We start from the raw sequence: 27,306 nt of genomic DNA, 5'->3' as shown, positions 1-27,306 counted from the left end.
GTATCACAGCTCATGAAATTCTGCATGTCCATAGAAGAACCCATGTGTACTCTCTGAAATATCAATCAACTATCTCCATAGGCATGCCAGCACGTAGACATATCCCAGCCAATATCATTTTATTGAGATTTTTCTGAACCACACTTTTAAGTTGCTTCTGTGTGTGGTAAGAATTTTTTCCCCTATTATACCATGCACAACTCTTCTTGTGAATCCAACTGGATTCTCCTTTGTTCAGAGAGGACATTTTGTTTTTCCTTGATTCTCTTTAGCATTTATTTGTAGGCGTTAGTATGTTGCAGCATAAAAAAAGCAGGTGCTGAATCCCTGACATGAAACATCAGTTTAAATGTGTTACAGCCTGACTTATGGAACTTGATTACTAGTAAAGTGTAAGTGCTTTATTTGCACCTTTTTTATTCTATCGCAATGAATAGTAAATAAAGAAAACTGCAATGAAAACCTATTCCAGGTTACAACCCTGATTCTCCCCCCGCCCCATCCCTTCCAGACATCAATGCACTTGACACAGCTGTCTGTGATGGGCCAGATCTCATGGGAGCAAGAAAGCCCTTGCCTGAATTTGATTAGCTGGAAATGACATCATGATTTATAACACAATTTTCTAATTCTAAAACAGTAATCCATAATGAATTAGACAAGGCTCATATAGGACCTGCTTAGCTTTTAACTAGAAGTAACTGCATTACTTTTTTTCCTTTTCTACTTTTCATGCAAAAAAGAAATGTGATCTCTCTTTCACAACAGATAATGAGAAGAGCAAATCATAGCTGCTGAGATTAAAAATTAATATCCATCAGGTGAGGAAAATACGTAACAAACAAGAACAATCACATAAGTGGTGTAGCCAAACTCTTTCACTAAGCAGTGGACATTTACTGTAAATGCGAGAAGACGTGATTTATTCTCCTTAGTCTACAATTAACTTTTATACAGGGTACTTTTCTTATGAATTAAAAGAAATAAAGCAACTACAGTTGTTGGCACACCTTCAGATTGAAGGCTCTCTGTTCTTCTGTCTCCATCTTACCATCTTGTATAGTTAGATTGTAGCTCTTTAGGGCAAGGACTGTCCCTTGCTATGTTTCTGTAGAGCCTGTCTCTTGAATGGGACCTCTCAGTGCTACTGTAATACAAATATTCATTCATAATAATTGTTGAGTATATACTGAAGACTGCAAGCCTAACACTCAGTGGGGTGATCTGCATGAAGAAATCAAAGGCCCATGCTGCACGATATTATCATCTCCGTGACTCAGTCAGCTTTACTATCCAGAATGGCAGTCTATACAACGTTAGGCATCTTTTTTATACTAAACTTTCCTTAGAAACAAACAAAAATGTTTCAGGGAAGTCTGGTGAAGGGTCTAGTAATAGAACCCCCTGTGATCAGATAGGATATCGAAGTTTAGGACTTTCTCTTAGTCCTTTGTTCCCCTATCAGCTGGCAGCATAACATCCCAATAAGGGAGCATATAAACCCTGAAGGAGAAGTTTGCGTCACTTTCCATTGACCCCTTCAGCTGACTGAAGAGCAGCGCAGATGAGCTCCAGAGTCACCTCTAGCTCTTCTTGGTTGGAAAAGCAATCGGTCTGTGCAGGCTTTATGCTGGAGAGGATTGAGAAGGAAAACAGGTAAGATACTTCAGGAGACAAACGGGGCCAGAAAACAAACCTATACTTTTCACGTGATCCAAGTTATACTGAAGCAGAGGAATTTTAGAACCGTTGAAACGTACATACCGTAACTGATAGAATGAATACGTAAATATACAGAATAAATGGGACTGATTCCCTTTTACATAAACAACATTTACACTTGCTTTGAAGTCCTTTTATACTTCCAGTGTGGTGCAAAGGGGCCTTAGTGTAAGGGAGACTCAGCCCCATTATTTTGTACTCACTAAAGAAAAGACATAAATGGAGTATGTAAGCAAGAAGTTATCCCATTGTTTGCTTTCACTGAAGTCAAATAAGACGCCACAGGAGATGCAAGCATGAGGCACAGATCTACATGAACAGTTCCCTTTATTACTCAATACCTTTTTGAAAATTCACCAAATATAAAAAAACTCACCAGGCCACAATCCTGTGCCTACAAGTGTGCCTTTATTTTAAATGGCAACATGCACTAACAATTAATGGAAGTGGCTACCGAGTCACATGCTATTAACTCCAATGTTCATTTTGGATGAAAATAATGGAGATTTTTAACCCTTACCACAGCGACTCTCTCTTTTTGAGCCAATTATTCCCAGCACATCACAAAGCATCTCATTGGTGTCCTAAGAATACACAAACAAATCCGAAGTGTATTCCTAAAAGGCTGTGGTCTACAGAACAATACACAATCCAATGAATTCATCACCCTCATTAGCCATTCTTATCTTATTCATGCTTTTTCCTTAGGTTTAATACATTCAACTAGGCTTTTATAAGCCCTGTCTTAACAGGAAAGCCCAGCTAAGCATCACACAAATTTGTTTCCAATAATCAAGAGAGACTTACAGCTCTTGAGTGTTTTTAGCCATGTTTATTAAATTAAAACAAAAAGACATGTTTAGGTAAAAGCTGTTCCCAAAAACTTTCACATGCAAACTCATAAGCAGTGGTTTCCATCTGTTTGCAAAGAATGTCAAATAACTTTGTATTCCACCTTCTGTTCTGGCAAAGGGAACTTACATTCACACCCACCAGGTCTCCACTGTAAATCCTGATTGATTATCTCAATCGAACAAACCAAACAAAGCTAGATATGCTTCACTGAATTTCCCCTCGAGACTGATTTACATTTAGATTTGTGATATGCCCAAAGATTCATACAGCAGCCATTTGGTCTCCAACCAGCCTCTGAGAGAGAAACTATTCCCACTACACTTAATATGATCCAGTTAATTAGAATGTTTTAAAAGGTTGTGCAGTGTTAAAAATAAAAATGTTCTAATTATTAGAATGAAAACCAGAAAATAAATTGCTGAATTGTAGGTGGGATGAAGTGGCTGTGCAGATTTAAAAAAAAAAAAACATTACAGGTATGAAAGCTTTTAGGATATACAATGCATTGATCCAGAAATATCCACAAAATCCAGGGATACGTGTATGCCTAAGCAAGTTTCAGGTGATTACCCATCTTTCATTAGTGTGTGTGTTTGATATGCTTTCCATGAGTTACTTGTGGGTTTAGTAGTTTCTGTTCCCATGAGTCTTTCTTGTTTCTTAATCTTAAACCAAAACCAACAGAAAACATTAACTACATGGCGAGCATGAAATTCAAAAGCAGTGATTTATATCCCCAATTGTCTGCCTCATCAAATGTCATACTCCTAAACTGCTCCAACTAATGTAAAAATTAATGGCATTAACAGAAAAACAAAAGACAAAAAGCCTGGCTGTTTTACTGGAGTGAGTTCATGTAGTTCCCAGTGTGTGGTACCTAGTGAATGATAACTATAATTACTTCTAGAGAACCAGAATCTCAAATGAACCTACAATAAGTTTACATGTAAAAATAACTTTAAAAAAATCAAATCAAACTGCTTCACAGTATTACAACATAAAAGCCTGAAGGCAAATTGCCAACCGAATGAATTGAAAATGGATTTTAATTCTGCCATACACTACATACATCACTGAATGTCTGATTCAACTCCAATGAGTACAGACATCTTGATACAACTTCTGGCAGAGAGCAGACTGACAGTATTGGGTCAAAAGCTGCTCCTCCCAAGGTGATTTCAAAGTGTTTGCCAGCGGAGTGGAGTGTTGGCTCACAATGGACGTACAGTGGTGATCCTGATGGCTGGTGTCAGATACTAAAACCACATTGCTGAACGCTCTGGAATTCCCCAATGTGCTGTGCAGCAAAGTGGGAAATAGCTAAGGTACTAGCTGCAGGAGCAGATGCCCTAGTGTGCCCCCATGGAATGATAAGCCCCCCGGTAAAGATAAGGTGCTAAGGCAATCTGCCTCAAGTGCTCCATTCCAAATGCAAAAGTCCTTTTTTAAGTTCAGGAGCAGGAGCCTTTTGATACTCTATATTGAGCCACTCAATTGCTTGCAACTACTCACCATGCTTAGTGATCTATCACTAGCTTAGGGAAGTCCTCAGTTCTACCCAAAGACTTTCTCCCTTCCAAACAGAAGCCACACTGGAGGAAAAAGGAGAAATTGCTGGGGGTAAAAAAGAAAGAAACTGCCTTCTTGGGTGGAAAGAACAGCATGCAGAAGGGTTTTTCTCTCCTTCATGAAGGCAGAAAGAGTAGGGACGGGGTTATCAATTTAGCAAGTATACCAACCGGGGGAGCTTTTAATTTAAAACAAAAAATCATAAGTGGAACTCTGCCACCATTTTGCTATACTAGATAATCATAACTCATGGGTTTTGCTATGTCCAGAGTGGTGGATCCTTCAGGGAAGAAAGGCACTGCCCTCCTCCCTAACTGGATGGAAAAATCAGTTAAGATGAAGAGTGTAAATTAACATTGAGGAGAATACGACACTACTTAAGGGTGCTGAAACAATTTGAATAATGCGGGTGCTGAGAGCCATTGAACCAAACTGTAAACCCTGTACATGATGGAAACTACTTCAAGAGAGGAGGTGCAGCAGCACCCAGGGCACCCTCAGGTCCAGCACACATGCCACTACTTGACTTTGAGAATCAAACACCCTGATATCTTCCTGCCTGGCTCAAAGCTGAGGCACCTATGAAGCCCACACAACAGCCTTCCCATCAAAGGCAGAGACAGGGGATAAAGAGAATGAGGAAAACAACTAAGTGCCCAAAGGACTAGTTGCTACAGGGTGAAAATCTACAGTCAACACCAGGCTGCTAATATAACCAATAAAATAAGCCTGACCTTTGAAGACATTGATATTCATAGGTTCTAAGGCCAGAAGGGACCACTGCGATCACCTAGTCTGACCTCCTGTATAGCACAGGCCAGAGAACATCTCCAAGATAATTCTTAGAGTAGATCTTTTAGAAACACATCCAATCTTGATTTTAAAATAGTCAGTGATGGAGAATCCACCACAACCCTTGGGAAATCGTTCCAATGGTTAATCATCCTCACTGTCAAAAACTTACAGCTTATTTCCTGTCTGAATTTGTGTAGTTTCAACTGCCAGCCATTGAATCGTGTTATACCTTTCTCTGCAAGACTGAAGAGTTAATTATTAAATATATGGTCCCCTGGTAGGCAGTTATAGTCTATAATCAAGTCACTCCTTAACTTTCTCTTTATTAAGCTAAACAGATTGAGGGCCTCAAGTCTATTACTATAAGGCATGTTTTCTAATCCTTTACTCATTCCTGTGACTCTTCTCTGAACCCGCTCCAATTTATCAGCATCCTTCTTGAAGTGTGAATACCAGAGCTGGACACAGCATTCCAGCAGTGGTCACACTAGTACCAAATACTGAGGTATAACCTCTCTACTCCTACTCAGTTACCCTGTTTATGCATCCAAGTGCTGCATTGCCCCTCTTGGCCACAGCATTGCACTGGAGCTCATGTTCAGCTCCTTATCCACCACAATCGCCATAGCTTTTTCAGAATCATCATGCTTTGTCCTGCTTAAAACAGGGTGCCCAAATGAATTCATCTGGAAAAATTGCATTTCTCATTGACCCCAAATCTTGCATTACCAGCTGATTCAGAAAAGACTCCAAGTGTCCCTTCTCAGAATGACAAGATGGGTGATGCATTACCTTTTATTGAACCAACGTCTGTTCGTGAGAGAGACAAGATTTTTCAAGAGTTCTGTATGGCTCACAAGCTTGTGTCTCTCACCAACAGAAGTTGGTCCAATAAAAGGACTCACCCACCTTGTCTCTCTAATATCCTGTGACCAACCCGACTACAACCACACCTTCTCAGAATTATATTTTGGGGATGATCAGAGAACATACCAGTATCTTTTTGATCAAGTAGTCATCTTTGAACAAACAGGTGTAACTTGGCTCAATATGATACACAGAGCCTCTGTTGAGAACTCAGTCTTTGTATTCACTGACAACAGAGAGAGATGTAATGGCCTTTGGTACCCATGTGCTGCAATAAAATATGCTCCCGTGAAACCCAGCGCTTTAAGGCCCTGCTATGTTGACTCCATTTTAACATTAATCAAAGCCAAGGCTAGAAGTTGCAGACTTGGTAATCCACTACTCTAATGAAAACACTTTTTCTGGGAGTCAGACCAAGCTCCTGGATGCTGAAGTATTTGAGAAGGGATTATGGAGTATTGTGTATCTATCAATGGCCTTTGAGAAGCTGGATGCAAAGCCTCTTTCCTGCATATGACCTCAAATGCATTAATTGTCTATGCAGTAGTGAATGTTAATTATGTACAGTGCAGTTAACAGTACCATAATTTTGGAAATGGGGTGATAAGGCATTTACTTTGCAGAGAAGGAACTACTATGGTTTCTTCAACTTGAAGAAGCCACTAATGTAAAGAATAAATATAACTGCAGAGGTAGAACTCCCAGTGATCATCTGGACAGAGAAATTTACAGGCTATAACATAGATCTGCAATACACTATTCTGAGAAAGCCAACTTTTAAGGAAGTTGTTTCCTTGGTATGGTTCTTGAACATTTGAACAATCATCTAAATTGACTCTTGTGTAGGAAAAGGGAGTTCATGAATCAAAGTAGTACAGAATGGTGGTAAATCAATACATCTATGTAATAACTTTAATTTCTGGTTATTTTCTCTATCCTCATATTTTGCTTATATTACTATCTCTCCACACAGTCTGAAACATCACCTAATTTTTTCAGGGCTTTTCAATGCTTGTAAGCGTAAAAAGTTCATGCCCTTTCAAGAATGCAGTACCGTCAAGCAGATACATAATTCATGTGTACTGCAGATTTTCATTATTTTACTCAACTTCACTGTTTCAAAATTAACATCTTCCAACTATACCACCAGGTCCATTTGGTCTTCTCCCACCAACATCATCATTCTACACACACAATAAATTAGTGCCATCTAGTGGAGTTCAAAGAATTTCACCTGGGCCAGAGCTTTCAGCTATAACTGCCTCTGGTTGTCCTGTCTTTAATTTATAACCCCTATAAATATTAAAATGAACTGTGAACTGAAATATCCCACAGAGCTTTTCTGCAAAGCACACAGCTGATCAATCAAATATAGTAGCAGATGTTATAGCTTTAAATTCTTCCCTGTGTTCTAGAAATCTGTAGAAGCAACAAAAGAAGACAAGTAAAATGCTCATCTTTAGATGCTCATCTTGAAAGGTATGTACAAACACAGCTAGTAATGTTGCAATCAGGTACAGTTCACGTGGAACAAAAATAAACAGATAAGGTACAATAGTAAGCAAAAGATCAAATACTCTATCAACTTGTAACTTTTTTCAAAATTTACTGAAAATAAGCAAAATGTACAAATATTCTTAAAAGGATGCCTTATTAAACCTGAAAAAGAAATTATTACTTTGTGATTATATAGCTCCAGATTCTAGTCTCTCTTTCAGAGATGTAATCTCCTATCCAAATATATCAAGAATATTATGAGCTCCTCTGTGTCCAGTATACTCCTGCAATTACATACCCTTTAAATTGAATATTATAACTGATTGGGAAGTCTAGTAAGTAGTACTCTACATGCCAAATGGGAGGAGAAGTTCAACTCTCAAATTATGAAACTCAATCTACATTAGGTCTTATCTTTTTCCCATGCTCCCCACCATATAACCATCCACCCACCTTAAGTGGCCCTATGAGTTTCTTTTAAACAGCTTTCATATGGACTCCTATTAACACCACAGAGCCTCTGCTAAGGTTTTGGATTACTGATATATTCTTGGTTATTTGTATGTTGCTAATCACCGTTCTTGCCATACAAAAGACAAAGACTGCTGTCGTCAGACATTGGTTTGGGGATACAATGCCTAATTTCTAACCGGCCATCACATTATTCCATTATTCTACATTTCTTTAAAGCACAAGGAATGCAAATTCATAATCCTTAACCCGCTATTTTTACAGAACATGGAAAAAGAAATAAAAAGAGAAAATAATCTGAACCCTTCTAGATTTTCCACCTCTCTTCCTGAAACAAACATATTTCAGCATAAATTTGCATGTCTAGCAACACAAAAATACCTTGAGGTAGGAAGCTCTAAATGTCCTGAATGAGAGAAAAGAAATTATGTAATTTTTCTTGTAGAGGAAGGAAGATTAAGAATGCTGTGATAGTTCTAGCTTTGCTTGAAGTGTCAAGCATGACATACAACTGAAAGATCCAACAGACATGCTTTACGCAATATAGTACCCTTGAGATTTCCAGATGAAAGAACTTGCTTTATGTGCCTCTGTACTGGTTTATGGGTTTACTGTTGACAAGTCTCTCTTCCGCTTGGTTCCTGCATATTGAACCACGGCATATGGCAAATAGCTCTACAGAACATGGAGACTCTCCTTGTTTCTTAGACTGTAGTTTGTCATTCCTTCTTCTCAGTGGAACCAATGATTTTGTATGGTTGCTGTTGACATACGTTTTCATCAGTCTAATAAGCCCCAATTATTTCTATTTATGCTTTCAACAAGAAATGAACTTACTAATTTTTGTCCTGTATTATTACCAAATTATATTTCCTTAAATCAAGGAAGACAACTGATGTCCTCAGACTGACAGGATTCCTTACTGTCGCCACAAAAACAGCAAGGTCTTTCAAACAAAACCCGGATGAAACTGTACCCAATGAACCACAATTGCTCAAGCATAAGCAGTTATAAAGCTCACCATATGCATTCCGTCTCCTAGCATCACAGAGCTTTTTGATAGGAAGGACTCACACATCACAACCTTCCGCAATTTTCGTTTTTATGCTCTACAAGAAACAGGATTTTTAAAGTGTTCCTGTGTGCAAGACACATATAGACTGCTTGTTTTCTTTTATTATAAAGGTAGGCTGTGGTTTTGCAGTGTTTGTTGTTGTTTGTACACATTCCAAGTAAGTAAATAACTTCATACGTGGGTGTATTTATATGCCTTCCACTTACAGAGGTAGCTTCCAAGTGAGGAACTAACTCCAAATACCTTATCTTGTAAATGGAAATAAGACTGCTTTAAGTATTACCCTGAGGAACATTTGATTACATAGTGGAGCATAATGGTAAGCCTTGTTCAAGTCATTAAAGTAAGTAAGTGTTTAGATTGGATGGTATTTTCCATTTCAATGTGTTTCTTCTTTTAAACGATCGTTCTTTTCATAGAAAAAAAAGTGTGTGTCCATCACATACAATTGGCACTATTAAAAAAAAAAAAGATGCTGGTTCTGTTCCTTATCACAAGCTGCAAAGATTGTATGAGGTGCTAACAGGTACTGGCAACCAAATACTAGTTTCTTTCCAAATAAAATAAAAATATTTCATAGTATTAAGGGTCTACTGTTGCTTATAAAGCTTAATTCACAGACATGCTGGACCCAAAACACCAAGGAAGCAAATTTATTTATGAATCCTGTTTATCTGTTTTTAAAATCCTTCCCAGATCTGAACCAGAAAAAAAAGGGGGGGGTTTTCTATCTAATATGAGATGCTCATTAAGAGAGGCTGAATATTAGTTACACCAAAGTAACTTCAGTGGTTTCATGGACCTACACTAGTATGAATCAGAAGTGAGACATGTATCTGGCATTATGTCTGCTGACCAAGATCTCTGGGAGATAATGAGAGACCAGACCCCAGTTATAAAAACTGGAATCAACATCAATGGCATCTGGCCAGCAACCAAAGATGTTTCTCTCTTCCAAAGACTTGACAAACAGAATAAAATACAAATGCAACAAAAGTACATAATGGAGTTTAAACTGTAAGATGGCCATTTATGGTAATAGAGATCCAGATTTTTGATTAAATAGACAATGTTTATTTTGTTTTCCCTTATTAAAATTGAAACGATGTTTTACAGCAAAGACATATAGTCTCATCTCAGACGATGTCGTCATGCTCATATACCACCATTTAACAAATGTTAGCGTTAAGGTGAATTAATTAGCATTACAATTCATCATTAACAATACAATGACTTACACAGAAAAACATCTAACTCAACTATAACTTCTAGGACACAAGCAAAAGTAACCAAAGCTATCACATCATCTTACTGATGTAAACCTTGTCCTTCTCCATGCTGATTTATTAGCATTTTACCTCCAATTTTCACTCACTATGCAAAAGGTATAGATGACTGCACAATGCAATGAAGAAACAGGCACGTCATCTGTACTTGTTCTATAAAGTACCATGCATATTTATAGTGCTGAATAAATAGCTAATAATTAAGATGTGAACAATCCTGCCTAAATTCACATACACAAAAATTACAACAAAACGTTAATATTTTGTTGCTGTTAAAATTTTGACACAAGCAATGGAATTACACACACAACATATAAAACTACAATTACATTTTCATTCTGAAATGTTTGTTCCATGTTAAACATAGATATCCCTAAAAATGTACATCTTAGAATTACAACCAACATTCAGGTGTTCCAGTAACAAAACTGTTAGATAGAAACTATGCTTTCGGATGCTTAAGTGTGGATATTTTCATTTACCTCAAATCTACAAATGCAGATATTTTAAAATGCTGCCTGATCTGGTACAATGTCAGGCAGAGCTATTTTTAGTTCTAATCCACTTAGAGTGCTAAATTCCAAGGGAATCAACAGTGTTGCTTCACCCATCACTTCAACTAGATTCTTGTGGTCCCTATACTCAAAATGCAGTCTTCAAGAACAAGGGATAAGATCTTTTTTTTTTTCTGTTGCACTTCTCCCCCCTTTAAACTTGCAGCTACTTGTGTATGCCCCAATAAATAACAAATAACTGCGTTTGCAGATAATAGACACTGCAGAGATAAACAATGCAAGGCCTGAACATACACAAGGCAACTACAGAATGGGATTTACCATTTTGATTTTAGGACTCATTTACATTTACTAATTTAAATCCATGAGAAGCAACTGTTATGCCTCCACAAGGGCTACTAGATATGGCATTAATCATTCTGTAAACCCGATAGAATAATAGTACTGCAGTGCTCATCACAGACTGCAATCATGAAAACACTGAATCCTCATTTCATGGTTACTAGCGACACAAATTCCAGTGATTTGCTTCCCATTTGGCTTGTGGTTTTTGTTTAAACTACGAGTTGCATTCATACAAAAATATTCTCCATCTATAGTGGTTTTCTTTAAACCCAAATTAATTTAAAAATCAATACACAGTAACATGTATATCTACAGGTAATTAGTTAATTCAGGTATTCTTCAAGGGGTGTATATTCTTCAAGCAGGTATAAAAACAACTACAACAGATATCCCACTGAAAATTTTTAAAAAGTGCTCTTGTTCAAGGGATTTGCATTTGCTCATTATTATTGTTATAAATATTATCAGAAAGGATATTATTTACGGTGCTGGCTCTTCTCATTTTATACAAGTTTAATGCTAAAAATTAGCAACACTAAAGTGACAACACAAAGATTGTACACTTCTGTCTGAAAGACTGTTTCTACTATGGCTGCAAACATCTAAGATCAGGGTTACTAGAAAAGGTTAGAGATAAAATTTTTAAGTTTAACTTAAGCATTTACTGTACTATGTATATAGTCACAAACCACGGCAAGCCTCACCACCTTCTACTCCAAGTGCAAGGCAAATTTCTTCAACCCTGCTCTCTCTAACACACAGCATCATGTACCTTTCACAAAACAAAACCCTACCAAAAGAAAAAATATTCCACTGTACACACAATTCTCTTCCTGAAGAAGAGGATAAGAGAAAGAAAAACATCACAGATACATCACTTAATGCATCACTGGAAGGTTCTCAGTTACAATAGTGATGACAGCTGTAGAAGAGCCCACATAGGTTAGAACAGTGGTTCTCAACCTGTGGCCCAGCCAGCACAGAGCTGCGGCCCATGTGACATCCTCAGGGACAAGCAGGTAGTATTGTATGCAACCCACATAACACATTGTGGACCACATATACGGCCCACAATGGTAAACAGGTTGAGAACCACTCGGTTGGACTAGAATGTTCACTGTTACTACTTTCAGAGTAGCAGCCGTGTTAGTCTATATCCGCAAAAAGAACAGGAGTACTTGTGGCACCTTAGAGACTAACAAATTAATAAATTTGTTAGTCTCTAAGGTGCCACTGTTACTACTATGACTACTAAATGACATTAATTTTAAACGTAAGATTCTATGGAATATAATCATTTTAACTGTTAACATTATTGCAATTTAAGTGGAAGGATTGCTTATATGTAGGCTGCATTTCTTTGCAATTGATCAATATCTCTATTTTTCCAGCATGCGTAAGGAGGTTATTGCATCTACTTGCAATTCATAGGCACGTCCTACTTTGTGATAGCAGGGTGTGGGGCCAATCTGCAGATTTATGTGTACCTTTACTTACCTACGCAATTATTCTGAACATTTTGTAGTAAAAGTGTTGACATGGTAACCAATGGATGTGATCTCTGAGTACATGGAACAGGAAAGCATCTCAAAACAGTCACCACCAGCTAGGTTCTTTCCTCAGAAGCATACATGCAACTACCACTGAAGTGAAAGGCAGTTAAGCACAAACATCCAAACACAAGATCTGTCCCCTAACAAGCAATATTATGCAAAACCAAACTCGACAAGAGCACACTCAAAGTACTTTCTCCCTAGGGATGGAAAGGCTCTATTGTAAGAAAAATTAGTTTCATGGGGCCTAGATTAAGTAATTTTTATTCTAGAAAGAGGTGTGGCTTTCACTGTACAGCCTCACTCAAGGATTTATGAAAACCACCCCCACTAGCATAAAACATCAAGTCACATCTTCCTCACAACTCCTTGAACTCCAATCTAGAAGCAGACCCAAACTAACATCTCCTTGCCAGCCTACTGACCCTCAGACAAAACTCTGATGTCAGACATAAGGTTGACCTAACAACTCTGCAGCCGATCAGCCTTTAAATTATATATATACACACACAAGCCCTATTGCTTTGAAAAGTGACACTATGTGGGGGTGGGAGGTTATGTTAATGAAGATTAACTCTTTCATTGCAGTGTAGCCTCTTATTTGGCCCTGCAGACTCAGAGCTATTGGAGCATTTCAGACAATGAAACCCCCACCCTTATATCTTGACTGTGTTCTGGACCAATTCATTAATTACATTTTTAAATCCAAAATTGTTCAAATAAAAAAAATGAGATTCTTCAATATCTACCTTACATGGCTGCCTTCACCACAGTTGCTGCTCTGCTCCTCACAACAAGCACAGCACCAAGTAGCCGGAAATCAAGGATAAGCAACAACAGCGGCTGAGCTATAAGTACTATATACTGTTAACTGATGTAAACAGCAGGAGGGAGGGGGCTTGTTCTACCTAATACTTGTGATATCCAAACAGACCATTGGGGACATATCTAGCTGGGGAAAAAGATGGGTTAGAATAGGAAATTGTTAGAGAGCTGAAGAGAAGCTGGTAAAGCTTTACAATTATAACCTAATACAATGACGCAAGTATGTATATCTGCATATGTTCTTAATTGTGATGATGGAGACAATGGAGGACCCACCTAAATGCTAGTGACCACAAAGAGGAGATAAAAGACAAAGCCCAAACACTTCATCAATACCTAATAATATGCACCATTTTATTTTTGGGAAAGTATATTTTTAAGATCTATTAGATCCTTTGAGGGTTAAATAAATACTGTTATATACCTTTTGCTTGTTTAAATAGCATTTTAGCCTCCTCCTGCCAACAAATATCAAACCACCAGTGAGTACATAATAAATGCTAAATGCCTCAGAAAGCCTGTAGCAAAGTAGTATGTTGCATCCCAGAGATCATAAAGAGATTATACTCCTACTCCATAGTCTCCTAAATGCAGTAATTCTGTATGTCAATTCACAATCCTTAAAACCATTATAGTTCTAAGGGATTATGTTTCAGAAACACCACAAATGAAATATGTTTACAGTATTTGTTCTTTTGAATTTTGCAGGCTTAAAACAATTTGTTAACAAACAATACACTCTGAAAAGCAACTGTTGATTATATTTTCTTAGGGTATACATGAGAATCTGATAAATGTGATGAATCTGCCAGTAAGTTCTCTGAACATTTTTAATTATCCAACGGCATGTGCAGTTATTGTTTGACTCTGAGTTATACTCTATAACACAACATGATTGTTACAAGCAAAACTTGTAAATGTTATTAATAAATCAAGTACTGAGAACATAAAAACAAGGATATGTTTATTGAGGTTTACAAAATACCCACAAAAATCAGTTGTGTGTATATATAGTGTATGTCATAATGTTATAGCTATAATAATAATAATTCAGTAAATAAATATAATGTAGTTAAATTAAGGTGTGACAAATGCAAACAACAGTATCCCTAGCTGGTTCTGTTTACATAGATATTCCAATCCTTAACACCATGTGATACTTCTAAGGGATTTTGTTTTGCAAACATCACAATTGCTATTACATCTGTCTCTCATTGTATACTATATTTGCCAAAATAATTACACACAACTCTCAAGACACCAAAGTAATAGGTGCTCCTTATAAATAAGAGAAATAGAAAAATGGGACAAAATAAAGAGGGAGTATCAGTCAGGAGTTTCTTTTAACTACTGTTGTCATGACACCAACATTACTTAGGCAGAGTTTTTGCAATACGAAGCCAATTTTTTCTCTACATCGGCAACATAAACTGTACTATACTTCTGTATATATGCAGTGATGTGTATATTACAAAGCACCCACTTCTGACTAAACAAGAGAAAACGTGTTAAAGACACTCATGTTTCTTTCCTCTTTTCTTAGTTGAACAGCATTGCTAAAATGAGATCTCTAATATGTTCCCAACATTAATTGTAGCTGTTCAGCTGAAAACACACACACTGTATACTTCTCAGTTATAAAGGACAACAATGAAAGCATCAGCAGTTCAGTTCCTGTGATTAATTTGTGGAAAGATTCAAGTTCAAGAAGCTTCTTCCAAAATCAGAGCATCAAAGCTCAAGTATTTCTCTGCAGTCTGTTATTCAAAGGAGGATAATTATATTTCAAACTACTTCAAATTTGCACTATTTCATCTGCAACCTTGCATAATTCACAAACTAATAATTTTAGCACATAACTAAACTAATTTAAGTACAAAAAAAGACACCCAACCATTGGGTAACAAGAGATAAAGCATAAGCAGTTACAGCCAAGTTTTTACTGAAAAACAGCAGTCAATATTATTAATTAAATATAAATATAGGTTTAGTTCTATGGGTTTTTTTTTGGGGGGGGGGGGAGGGAGATATATAATGAAGATTTTCATTTACCATCTGAACGATACATTGTCCCCTTGATAGATGTCTGTATCTCCACTCCCTCCCCGCCTTTAGCAATAATAGAAGTTACCTACTTATGGGGCCAGATTTGGACACATCTCTATTTAAAACTGCAGTTATTGGTTATGCCACTGGCAACAATGATCATCCACCCCAACTCCAACCCAGGTCCCACATTGTGCATCAACCTGTGTTAAAATCCTAGTTCCACCACAGCTAAGAGTATTTTAAATATAATCACTCTTCTTCTTGGACTATTGAGAAAATTAGCCAGGGAAATCTCTTCCTCTTCAAAATGTTATCGCTTCCTAAAGTTCACATTTTAAAATCTCAAAAAAAGATTTCTTTACTTTCCTTGTCTTGTCTGAACCATCAACTTCCCATTTTCCTGCCCCATACATAAAAGTAACAAGAGCTTCCATTTTTGTCTTCTGAGTTTGCAACAACAGTAGGCAAAAATGTGACAAAAAGATAAGGATTTGATTCACCACTGCAATTCTCCAGTTTTACACTAGAGTAACAGTCATGCTACTGTAAAACTGGAGGACTGCCTTGATGAATCCAGTCTAAAAACCTCTTATTCTGAAAAATATATAGCCTGAAGATTTCCCAAATCACTAGTTTCCACAGATGAGTTTCCGATAAACTCACAATCATAATAAAAACACATTAATAAAAAAGCAAACACTAAACTTTATACATTTCACCGACATTTTATTTTCATTCCTTTTTACTTGATGATTCAATGATTATTTGTACATGCAATAGAGAGTATCTTTAGTGTTGTAGATTACATCATACAATGATGAGTCACTCCCCTTTTAACCTTATCTCCAGTGTTCGGGCTCCTTACAAGCTAGGACTGCTCCACATGAAATGAAGTGACCAAATGGGACTGTTCTTCCACAAAACACTGCACTAATTCTCCTGCATTCAGCCTTTCCACTTGAATGGAATAAAAACTCTTTTCAGAACAACAATTACAATTCCCCCCTTTTTTTTCTCAGGCTCACTATGGGACTCCTCAGTGCATGCACAATGCAAATAAGGCAAACTTCCTTTCAAAGAGTGATTAATATGCAAAGACAGCCTGCTTTTTTAGTGCGATGTGAAGAACCACCAACAAGCATTTCTAAACTCTGACGTTTCTTCAATTATTTCCACTGTTTATTTTTAAACATAAGATTATGCAATAATACCACACATTAGGACCAATTTGCCAATATTTTGTAAACAATGCCAAATTGGCTGTTTTAAATACAATACAAAAAGATCTAATGTAGATTCTGTTTTCCTAGCTAGGAACACAAAGAAAAATCTAGTTTTTCTAATTGTTCATCTTTAATAATAATACTTACAGTTTATTTGCAAAAATTAATGATTGCATTTAAACCCAGAAATAACTAGCTGTGCATTGCTTTCTGAGACTGTGAGGATCTCTTCAAATAAAGAAATTTACAATTCCCAACATAAATTTAATACTATTCCTTACTATATAGCAGTAATTTTAATGACATTTAATAGCAAAGTCTTTGCTGCTTATTAACAAATATATTATCACAGTGAATACAATTTATCAAAATGTTTTTTCACAGTGTGTATTGGTATTTGGACAAGTTACATGAGCAACAAAAAACAAATCAGAATTAGACACACCATTTTTCTATCTTCATGAATAAAAGTTTCACCACTCTCTATTCTTCATCTCATCACCTTGTCAACATCACTTCATTTATACAACCAGGCCAGGACCCTCCTATGGCACGAACTTTCCACTTCAAGTGCCAATAAACGACACTTTGCCCAAAAAGACCTCAAACTGTAGCTTGAATGAGTTAAATGACTCATTTCTCATTATGAACCCTTTTGAATGTTTCACAGACTTACCATCCTTTTTTGTTTTCAAGCAATTTTGAACATTTTTCTTCTCCCTTGGAATAAGACTTCAAGTTACTGATTGAATAACTTCATGTTAAACTTAAAAGAGAGACTGAGAAATTAAGAATTGCATTTCTTTCTTTGACACTTCAAGGTTGACTCATGCATCATACATTATAAAATTGTAATAGAAATATTTAAAACTGTCCATTACTTCTGTTTTACAGCAACAATCTGCATTAAAGAAAATCAATAAGTCTTATGTACTATATAGGTAAAAATAATTAACCTGTGAAAAGTATCAATCTACTCTGATTTTTCATGATCCGACTATTACAAAATAATCATTTGTCTATGAACAAAGCAGTGTTTTTGGTTCAGAAAAGACATATGAATAACAATGCTAGATATTTAAACAAAACATTCCTTAAAATACCTATTAAAATTTCTTTTGTTACTATTCTTTCCTAGCTTCTTCACTTTACTTAATTCAATGTTAAATATTTACTTTGTCCAAGTAGATGTGAACTATTCATGCTAACAAAGCTCTTTCCATAGAAACAGCTGATGAAAATTAACAGGAATATTTATCTTTTAGACCTGTAAATAATAGTGCAAAAATATTCAATATCAGCAAAGCTCTAAAAAAATGTGCAAGACTAAAGCTTTTCATGGTCACCCAGACTAACAGGCAAATCTCAAGGGTCACTTTTTGGATATTCTTTTTACAATGACTTGAAGCTCAGTACTATCAAATGTGGTAAAGTAAGCACAATAGTCTAAAAATAGTCTTATCAAATTCTTTTTAGTAAAACAACTTTACTATAGACTATTTTAAAATTACTATTTTTAGTAGACAATTCACTTTTTGCCAGTCACACTATTTCCTGAGGATTTTATTTTCATTGGGTTTTGAAAGTATCAGTTAACTTCTTGGAAGGATTTAAAAAATGAAACTGCCCTGTGGAATAGGTAACAGAGGAGATATAGCCTTTTAAAGATTTTTATTCATTGGTTTATGGAAATAATCTCATACAAGATTTAGGCTGGAGTGAGAACACATGGATTTTTTCTTTACATCACTCTAGCTTGTTTGTGATAAGTCAGGACATCCACAGTTATCACTTTACAGTTCTGCAGATCTCTAAAGCGGTCTTTTCTCTTCACAAGATCAGGGATCTGATTAGCTGGAAGACTATTACAGATATTGCATTATTGTATTACATATTTTAAACATAACCTTCTTGCATTGGATTTTCAGATACTGGCCTCCATTTCTGTGGCCACAAATTGCAGGTGCAAATAAATGCAGGCTCAGTTTTTTGGGCCCAAAGTTTAGGTCACCATAGGATTGATCTAAAGCCCATTGAATTCAATAGAAAGACTTAGCTGGCTTCCATGGACTTTGGATCAGACCTTTATATGCCTAGGTATCTCAGATACCCTGGCAATGAATAAAGACAGCACTAGGTGCCTGACTGTGAATAAAAAACAGATGACCATTAAGGCTGATCTGAAAATCTAGCTCCTTATTCTTAAATCATGCCTCTGAGTATGAATATACTGTAGAAAGTTAAGAGCAACCAACACTACCTTCAGGAACAAATACCCTGATGGCCCAAACTGTCCATGGCATCCTTGTTTCTGTTGCACATACAATTGTCTCTTAGTAGACCAAATGGTTACCAGATATGTATATCAATTATTCACCTCTTAAACGTGATGGCTTAAGAAGCTGGATAACTCATTCAGCTAGCAAGTATTATGTGATTATTCCCCAGAGTATCTTCTTCAGTGTAGCTGTTGATGTACAATTTTATGACATTCTAGCTCTCGGTGGGAAAGGATGACTGCCTTTTTAAGAAACCAAATGAGGTGTTACTGGAAAGATGGCCGCTTCTCTCTGTTCATTTCATTTTTCCTATCCCAGGCTCTAGAATTACTGTCAAAACATAACATATACAATATTCAAAAAAACCAAGACTCCTAAAAAACCTGCCCCAGCATCAACATTCTGCATCTCCCATTCACTCCCACCTTCAGGAAAGGACTGGGAGAACAGAGGAGTCTTTATAGCATATCTTGGAGGTCATCAACTACAAGAATGAAGTCCAAAATCTCCAAATGCCACCACAGTGGAAGGAATACCACTGCTGAAACAAAACCAGTCTGCCCCCAGACCAATCTTGACAGCATAATCTCCAAAAATAGACAGCAACCATACATATGGGGAATTCCTCATCCATTAGAGAAAGAGAAATCCAGGGCTAAATTCAGCAGGCTTTACCACCAATAATCTGAAGTGAATTTGCAGTTGCTTAGAACAGGACTGAACATGGGCCCAAGTCTATTCCTCCTAAGCCTCTGATTTATTTGGATTTAGGCATTACTAACTGTTTGGTCAGTCAATAATCCCACAATACATGTTACATGTGACCAAACAGAAATAACCACAGACTTCAGAGCTGGAAACCAGTTCCAAAGAAAACTATAGACAAAAACAATCATCTTCGTCATTTTCAAATAAGCTCTTAACTTCATCAAATGTCACCATGTGTTTTGGCACAACTTTTGACTGCTTCTGTATACCTGGTAGTTTCAGGTATAACTCATCCAACAGAGTAAATATTTGTATTCCCATCCTTGGATTTGAGAGCCAGTATAAAGGACTAAACCTGAACTGTAAGTAAAATGATTATTTCCATTTGCAGTTTTTTTTCCCTTGATCCCTTATCTATTCCTCTTCCTTTAGGAACACATCCCACCTTCTCTATTGTAAACTAAGAATTACATGTAAAAATCTCATTCCAGCAGTTAGTAGTGATTCCCTCAGACAGTTATAAATGCAATGCATTAAAAGTGCCTGAAAGCCCACCATTTGGCTCTCAGGGCAACATCAAAAGGCAATGCTACTAATGAGCAGCTGCAGCAGAGAGGCAGCATTTCAACACCATGAACTGAAAGAGGATAATGGCACCACCGCCAAACCCAACTAATTTACATCCCTTTGCATCAGCAACAGCTTTAAGATTTGGCAGTGTGCTTTTCCCAAACAAAAGAGGCCACGGCCAGCACAAATCTGACCTTCAAATTTGCTTCTGTGGTAGTTTTGATGTCTAACAAAAGTCTATGTGGCTAATTTTTCCCCCTCTCCCAGATTTGATGGATTCATCACTCCTTCCCCTTCTCCTCCCGCCCCTTCTCAAGTCCACTGCAGACATACGCAAAGAATCTCATTCTGAAGCAGAGAGATGCCTGGGAGCTGTAGTTCCCTTCACAGCCGCACCCTTGGTCAGGCTACTTCCAGACTTGCTCTGTATTACAGAAGGACCAGCAAACTGTTTCGTGTGCTGTTTTAAAAATGTCCATTATCTCAGTAGAACATGTTTACTTTCTCAAGTTTTACATCCTCATTGTAATATTAACAAAAATGTCATTTTGCTTTAGTTGAAAAAGCCTTTATAATGGATCTAATTAAATTCTTCAGGCAGTTTCCTTCATATTAGCTACTGCATATGCCCCTGAAAGACAGCTTCTTCCCAAACTGGTTGTGTACAAGTTCATTAAAAATCCATAACATCTGCCTTCCTGTCTGTGATAGAACAGAACAGCGTTCTACTGCTGATGGATGAAATTCATACTAAAGTATGTCCTTCAAAAACAGTATGTCAAAAGCCACACCAAAAGAAAAACAAAAACAAAAAAACTCCATAAACACCCAGATGTGAGAGTGATCAATAAAATGCAGGATGGCCTTTTTTAACAAGAAAATAAAATGTGCTTTTTTGTCTCGTTAGCGCTTCTTGCTGTTCCCTGCAGACTGATGGCAGCAGGTGCAGTATTCTCCTCTCCTATCTCCTCCCCCATCAATTGGTTCTGCTTTCCTACCTCTCAGCCAACACAAATCCATGGCAGTAAAAAAAAAAGTTCATGCCTTCTTTTAAAACAAGAAACCAATCTTTTCTTATACCCTAAGGCAGGAAAGTCTATCTGTAAAATATATTTCTGGAGGCCAGCCAAGAAAACATGAAGGCACTTTCAGTCTGGAGAGCAGCCACAGCCCTTTTACACTCCTGAAGACAAACACTGGGAATTCATTAAATTAATATTAAATTAAATGTTCTTAAGAAAAATCAACTGGTCAGGTCAGGAATCTTCCAGGCCATATGTCAACACTGTAAAGTTTATACAAAATGTTCTCTATTATTTAAGAAACCATAGTTCTCGGGATGTAAATGAAAGGAGATGAGCCATCTGTTGTGTCTATAAATCAGCCTCTGAGTTATAAAAGAATGTTGTTTTAATTTAAGAGTAAGTTAAGGCGTTACTATCCCAGGACATAGAAATATATACAAAAGAAGCTATTTTAAAAGATGCAGGAGGAATGCTTTTGTTCCCACCCCACTGGGTGACCACTCCTCAGACAATCCTCTATTCAGGGTTTCCTCACTAGTACACATCTATTCCCTGCTTTTTCCCACATTTAAGTTACTGTAAAAGGAGAAGGGCTTTTTATTGGCATTATCATGGCTGGCGTAGCTCTTTCTCTGCCTTGACTTTTCCTTCATCAGACTGGATTCTTCACCCTGCAAGCTTCTTTCTCTCTCTCTCTCTTTCTCTTGGGGGAGGGAAGGGGGGCAGGAAAAGGAGGAGGTAAGGCTTAGCAAATTAAAGCAGGATCCTTTAGCATGGAAGGTGCTACAGATGTGCTGGGTATTGCTTTTATTGTATGATGTGTTGCTGCTTTGTTTTGACTTTTTAATATTTTATTTGGCTTTTACATTCTCCATTTTATACTGGTTTAACAGTTGTCAGTTCTGAGCTGTGCAGCTCCCCAAGCACCTTGACGCTCATTATTAACAACAAATAAACATCATTTTGAAGGGGGCAGGGAGAGATATGTATTTGTATAATTTTTTTCCTTTAGTGAAGCTTTAATTACCCCAATTGGTCTGTTCCCTGGAAAAACGCACTTTCTTTCCCCCTCACACAACGGAGAATGCTTTGTGTGAATGTGTAACTGGCGTGATTGTTGGGGAAAAAGGCAAGTATCTAGTGGTGCTTTACAGAAGAGAAGGTAGGTGTGTGGTGATTGTGATTGAAGGGTGTGGCTGGAATAGAAAAGGGTTGTGGCAGGGATTTGACAATCTCCTTATTTATTCATATATGGGTTCTATGCCAATAAGAAGTAATACAAATTTTAAAAATTCGAAATTAAAGAGCAGTTGTGGGATGGTTCTTTTGGTATGGGGAAGCTGTGTAACAGGATGGGGTGATGTTGATGCTCACTAGGCAGCTTTGAGCTTGGGGGTGTATCTGACAATGGGTTGGAGGGCAATGGCAGGGTTTGTTGTGGGGTAGGTGCGGGTTGATGGCAGTGGGTTGGCATGGTGGTGATAGTTGGGAAGGTGTGTGTTGATGGGTGGAGCAGTGGCAGTAGTAGTCGCTGTTGGGTATGTGAGGGTCATCAGTGTGGGGCGATGTGGTGGAGAGTGATGGTACCTGGGGGCGGTGGGGACTGGGACAGTATGTGGGGTGTAGGCTGAGGCGTGCCATGGCAGTGACTGGGGAGTTGGGATATGATGGAAGGACCATGGCTTGACAGTCAGCGTGCCATGGGCGTCGGGGTGGTGACGGCCGTTGGGAACGGGGTTGCAGCGGGGTGCTGGCAGCAGTGTGTGAAGCTGCTATGACACAGTGGGTTGGGTGGGGCTGTGGAAGGCGGAACGGGGGTGACAAGAGCAAGCAGCTGTGGGTGCAGCACTGGCACCCGCAACTGGAGGTGGGGCGACAGCGGCCACACAGCAAGTGCATGGCAAGCTTTGGGGCACCGCTGGCGTGGGCGTCGTCCCAGGGCAAAGGGGGCTGCTGACAGGCGGGGTCCCAGCAGGGGTGATGCTGGGGGTGCACCACACTAGGGTGGCAGCGTCAGGGCTTGGATTGGGGGGCGCTGGCGGGGGGCCTCTAGGGGTGGGGGCAGGTCTGAGATGAAGGGCTGAGGGGCGGGACCGTTAGGAACGTTGGGGAGCAAAGCCCCTAACGGCGTTTCCCGCTCGGGGCCGCCGGCTCCTGATTGGCGGCGGATGCAAGCGAGCCCCCCCCCCTCACTTACTCCCCCCTCCCCGTCGCTGCTCAGGGGCTCGCGCCCGTCCACCGTCCCCTCCCCAGCGCGCGCTCACTCTCGCTCACACACACACACACACACACACACACACACACACACACAATCGCACCGATTTTTTCTGCACCAGATTCCTCCCCTTTCCGAACTTACTGCACCCCCAACAGCTCTGACCCCCCCCCCGGTTCTTAGCCACCCCACCCTTTGCAGCTGCATTCAAACCGTCCCTCTTTTTGCAGCCTCTTTCACCCTCGCCTTTATTTGCCATTGCATCGCTCCTCGCCGTTGCTTCGTTTCATTCCCCGCCCCCCCCGCCGCACATTACACATGCATCGTTTGCGGCGTGTGTGTGTGGGGGGGGGCGCCCTGCAAAAACCAGCACCCTCCTTCAGCTATTCTGGTAGAAATTTTTTAAAACAAAGCCCCCTCCTGGCTCCTCATATGGCGACACCATTAACACATCGCACGTAGTACCCTCATCATTTCATTCTCCTTCCCCCTCTCCATTGTCTGCAATTTGCAACACACACAACCTTCAATCCAATAGGGGTGGGTTCAAGAAAGAGGGGCAATTCCTCCCCTTGCACTCAGACATATAGGTATCAACGTATAAAACCAGCCCCTGGATCACGCCCTCCTCACCTCTCCCCCCCCCCACCCCTTTCACTTTCTCCTGTCAAATTGCAGACTGAGCCATCTTTCCCATTCAGATTCAATTGTGAACAATGTTTCCAACTAACTGGACGTCTAGTAAAGCAAAGTAGCACCATGCACAGGAAGAGGGGGCAAAAAAAAAAACCCCCCACGTTTTCCTTTTCTTCTAATTTTCCCCTCTATTGCAAACCGTTAAGACTGACCATCCCTGGGGGAGCCAAGGCGGCGAAAATACCAAAGGGGACTTGTCCACACTGAAACAAAAAGAGGTTTCCTAGCTTCAGTGTTTACTCTGAACGATGCTGATTTGGTTCAGCTTGAGGATCTGGGGTTTATTCTTTTCTCCTCAATGTTTGCTCAGCCAGCACCTCCCAATCCTCCTCCCCAGCAGTCTCTCTGCCTCTCGCTCATCTCCCAGCTCCTCCACCAAAATGCTGCCTTTGAAATGCAGAGAAGGGGGAAAATCGCAAAAGTGAAATGCTTCCAGCCTCTACGGCTATCCCCCCAGTTCCGAAACAAAGTGGGATGGGGAAAGCACAACATTCAATATTTGGGAGAAACAAATCATCAGTGTAAAAACATTGCATTCTAGGAAACAAAAACACTATTCCCCTGTTCCTCCGGAGGAGTCTAAAATTGCATCACTGCACAGTATTCAGAAGTGGTCAGAAATCAAATTTGTTCCCAACCTCCAAAAAAAAAAAATTATATATATTCATGTACCTGCAGCTCCAAGGAAAAACAGAGTCCAGATGAGATCCTTAGTATGCAGCATTGTAATCTGCTGTTGGGGTGGAAGTTTCTTGCAAATATATTTTTCCTTCAATAGGAGCTTGGTGGATTAGATAGAGATTTAGATGCAATGTAATTTTTTTTTCAGAATTGTTTTTTGCCAGCTGCTCTCTAGCTGCTTTCAGAAGCTGATCAGAGAATGAGTGACAGTCCTAGCCTCAGCACACACACACAACAGAGATCCCTGCGCCGTCCTGGATTTGGTTTGGTGAGGTTGGAAAGGGAGGAGGACGTGCACCTCACTGTGTTCTTCCACCCATGCTGGCCACAAATAGTACAGTGCAATAGGCATCAAGCAAGGAGGTACTGTAGAGAGAAGCAGTTGCAGTCGCCTGCAAAATATGGCATGGTTCTACTAGGATCTGGAGTCACTCACGTTCTATACACATTTCCGTGCTGATAGAGTTTTGCTAAAGAAGAAAGGTAGAAATGTGTTTCTAGATTTATATATAAGCATTTCAGGCATGTGGTTTTTTTTAAACGAAATCTCTAGTGCAATGCTGGTACCATCCATAAAAGTCACCGATGGGCAAAGATGGAGCTGTTTTTTGAGGGGAGGTTCTTTTACAAAAGCAAAGTTATCTAAGGTTCCATTTTATCCAAAATCCAAAGTGTGGTGTGGATTTGAGAAATGGTTCTGGTTTTGGCCCATTTTGTTTTCAAAACCTTGGCAGCAAGAAAATTTTGCAAAACTGGGGTGGGTTGGATCAGAATCCTATTTTATCTGAACTGCCAAAGTTTGTTGGGGGCTTAAGTTAGAGTTTTGGACTTAAAAAAAATGGTCTCACTCATTTGGAAAGAGAATATCTCACTGTGTTTACCTGAAGGCAGGTTTTAAAGCATCTTTCTTCATCTTCTGATGAAGGCTTTATGCAGTGTATTTCAGTCAGAAATGTACAGCCAGAATTTAGCAGGGCCTCAGCAATTCCATAGATTTTTGCAAACAATTTTGAAACAGCAAAAAAATTGTGCCCAGATGTTTAGACTCATGATGAATTAGGGATGCAAATGTGATTCCTTAGACATCTACTATTAATCCACCCATGTGTCAACCTCTCATACAAGTACCTCCAAGCCTTCTTCCATGTAGCCCCCTACTCATTGTTCAATCTCCCTAAGCTCATCCACAAAGGCCCCTTACAAACTACTATTAAACCCCACTTCTAGCAAACCGTTAACAGTGAATCTTGTTGATTTGTATGACAAATCTGTTTGTTGTTCACTTTCCCCAAGTTCTTCTGTCTGCTTTTCTGTCTGTCCTTAAACTGTTATCTTCTCTAGGCAGAGACTGTTGTAGGAAGTGCTTAGCATGTAGTAGGCACTACCCTAATCAAATAAATAATAATATTGTAGCCCCAAAGTGAATTGCAGGCAGCAAAAGTGTGGGTTGCAAGAACTAGATTTGCAAGCATAATACTGTCTCTGCAAAAACAGAGGTCAGTGCTGGGAAACTGGCCTTTAAAACCAGATTCATAGTGGGGGTGTTTGGGGTTTATTTTTTTAATCTCCCATGTTCAGATTGTCACAGCTTGATAGCCATAGTGATATCCCTTGCAAAATACAGGAGCTTTTAAGAATTAAATTTTACATCACCCAATGTATGGTGTGTCACCCAAAGGGGTAGGAAAATCTGCTTAAGGGGGGAGAGGGGAGAACTTTTGAGAGGATGAATTAATTGCAAAAGAAAAAAGGTGACTTTCTTTCAGGTAAAGTCTTCATTCTTTGCTCTCATTTCATAAATGTTACAGGAAATAACTTCATATTAAATAGCCCATTGTCGCACATGCAAAAGAACTTGGCTTACGTGATTAATTATGGTTTCTATATCAAAAGTGAGATTTCAAATAAATATCACAGTGCTGTGAATACATAAAGGCTCCTAACGACTGAGATATTATATTGATAGAGCTCTGACAAGTATAAATCAATTCATGCAGAATACATATTTAAAAAAACAACAAAGGCAGCTACGGTAGGTGTGGAATACACAGGGACTTACACATTTTGAACAAATTTTGATACAAAAATGTTTAGGCAGCATTAGTATAAACTATAACTTCCAGAACTTTGCTAATGCTGCCCTAATATGCCATGCCATGCCAGAATATAGGATTTCATTTTGACTGATTTTTTTTCCCTTTTGTAGCTGATGGAATCCTCTCACCCTTTCCATTTTATTAAAAATGCTTCCCTAAAAGGAACGACAACATTACTTATTGCAGTGTGATTGAAAACATTCCTTCATCACCTCTTTGTCCATCATAGCCCTTTGGTCCCATATTGAAATGATTATCTCCAGAGAGCAACCTTGCTCAGCCATTCCATATTCTATTATTCTTCCCCCTCCTCCAATTCACTATGTGTACATACACCCACCCCCAACACTGCATTCTTCATGGGTTTCCCTGCTAATGGAATTGCTTCA

At 38.7% G+C, this 27,306-nt stretch overlaps 1 protein-coding gene across 17 annotated transcripts in view; it reads right to left on the bottom strand.

Annotated features, from left to right (window-relative positions):
• Positions 1-25,149, bottom strand: part of NCAM1 (neural cell adhesion molecule 1) — a 242,774-nt gene extending 217,625 nt beyond the window's left edge. For 3 of the 17 annotated variants that reach the window (XM_034754512.1, XM_034754513.1, XM_034754515.1), the window contains exon 1: positions 24,813-25,149. In XM_034754512.1, coding sequence (XP_034610403.1) covers positions 24,813-24,864 — 52 coding nt within the window. In that variant the 5' untranslated portion in view covers positions 24,865-25,149. The remainder of the gene's footprint in view (positions 1-24,812) is intronic. The other 14 variants (XM_034754518.1, XM_034754520.1, XM_034754521.1 and 11 more) reach the window with 6 other exon arrangements.
• Positions 25,150-27,306: the final 2,157 nt, after the last annotated feature.

This window comes from Trachemys scripta, chromosome 21, assembly GCF_013100865.1.
Source record: "Trachemys scripta elegans isolate TJP31775 chromosome 21, CAS_Tse_1.0, whole genome shotgun sequence".
NCBI lineage: Eukaryota > Metazoa > Chordata > Testudines > Emydidae > Trachemys > Trachemys scripta.
Note: the sequence above shows the minus strand (reverse complement) of the source record. Positions and strands in the feature narration are given on the sequence as shown.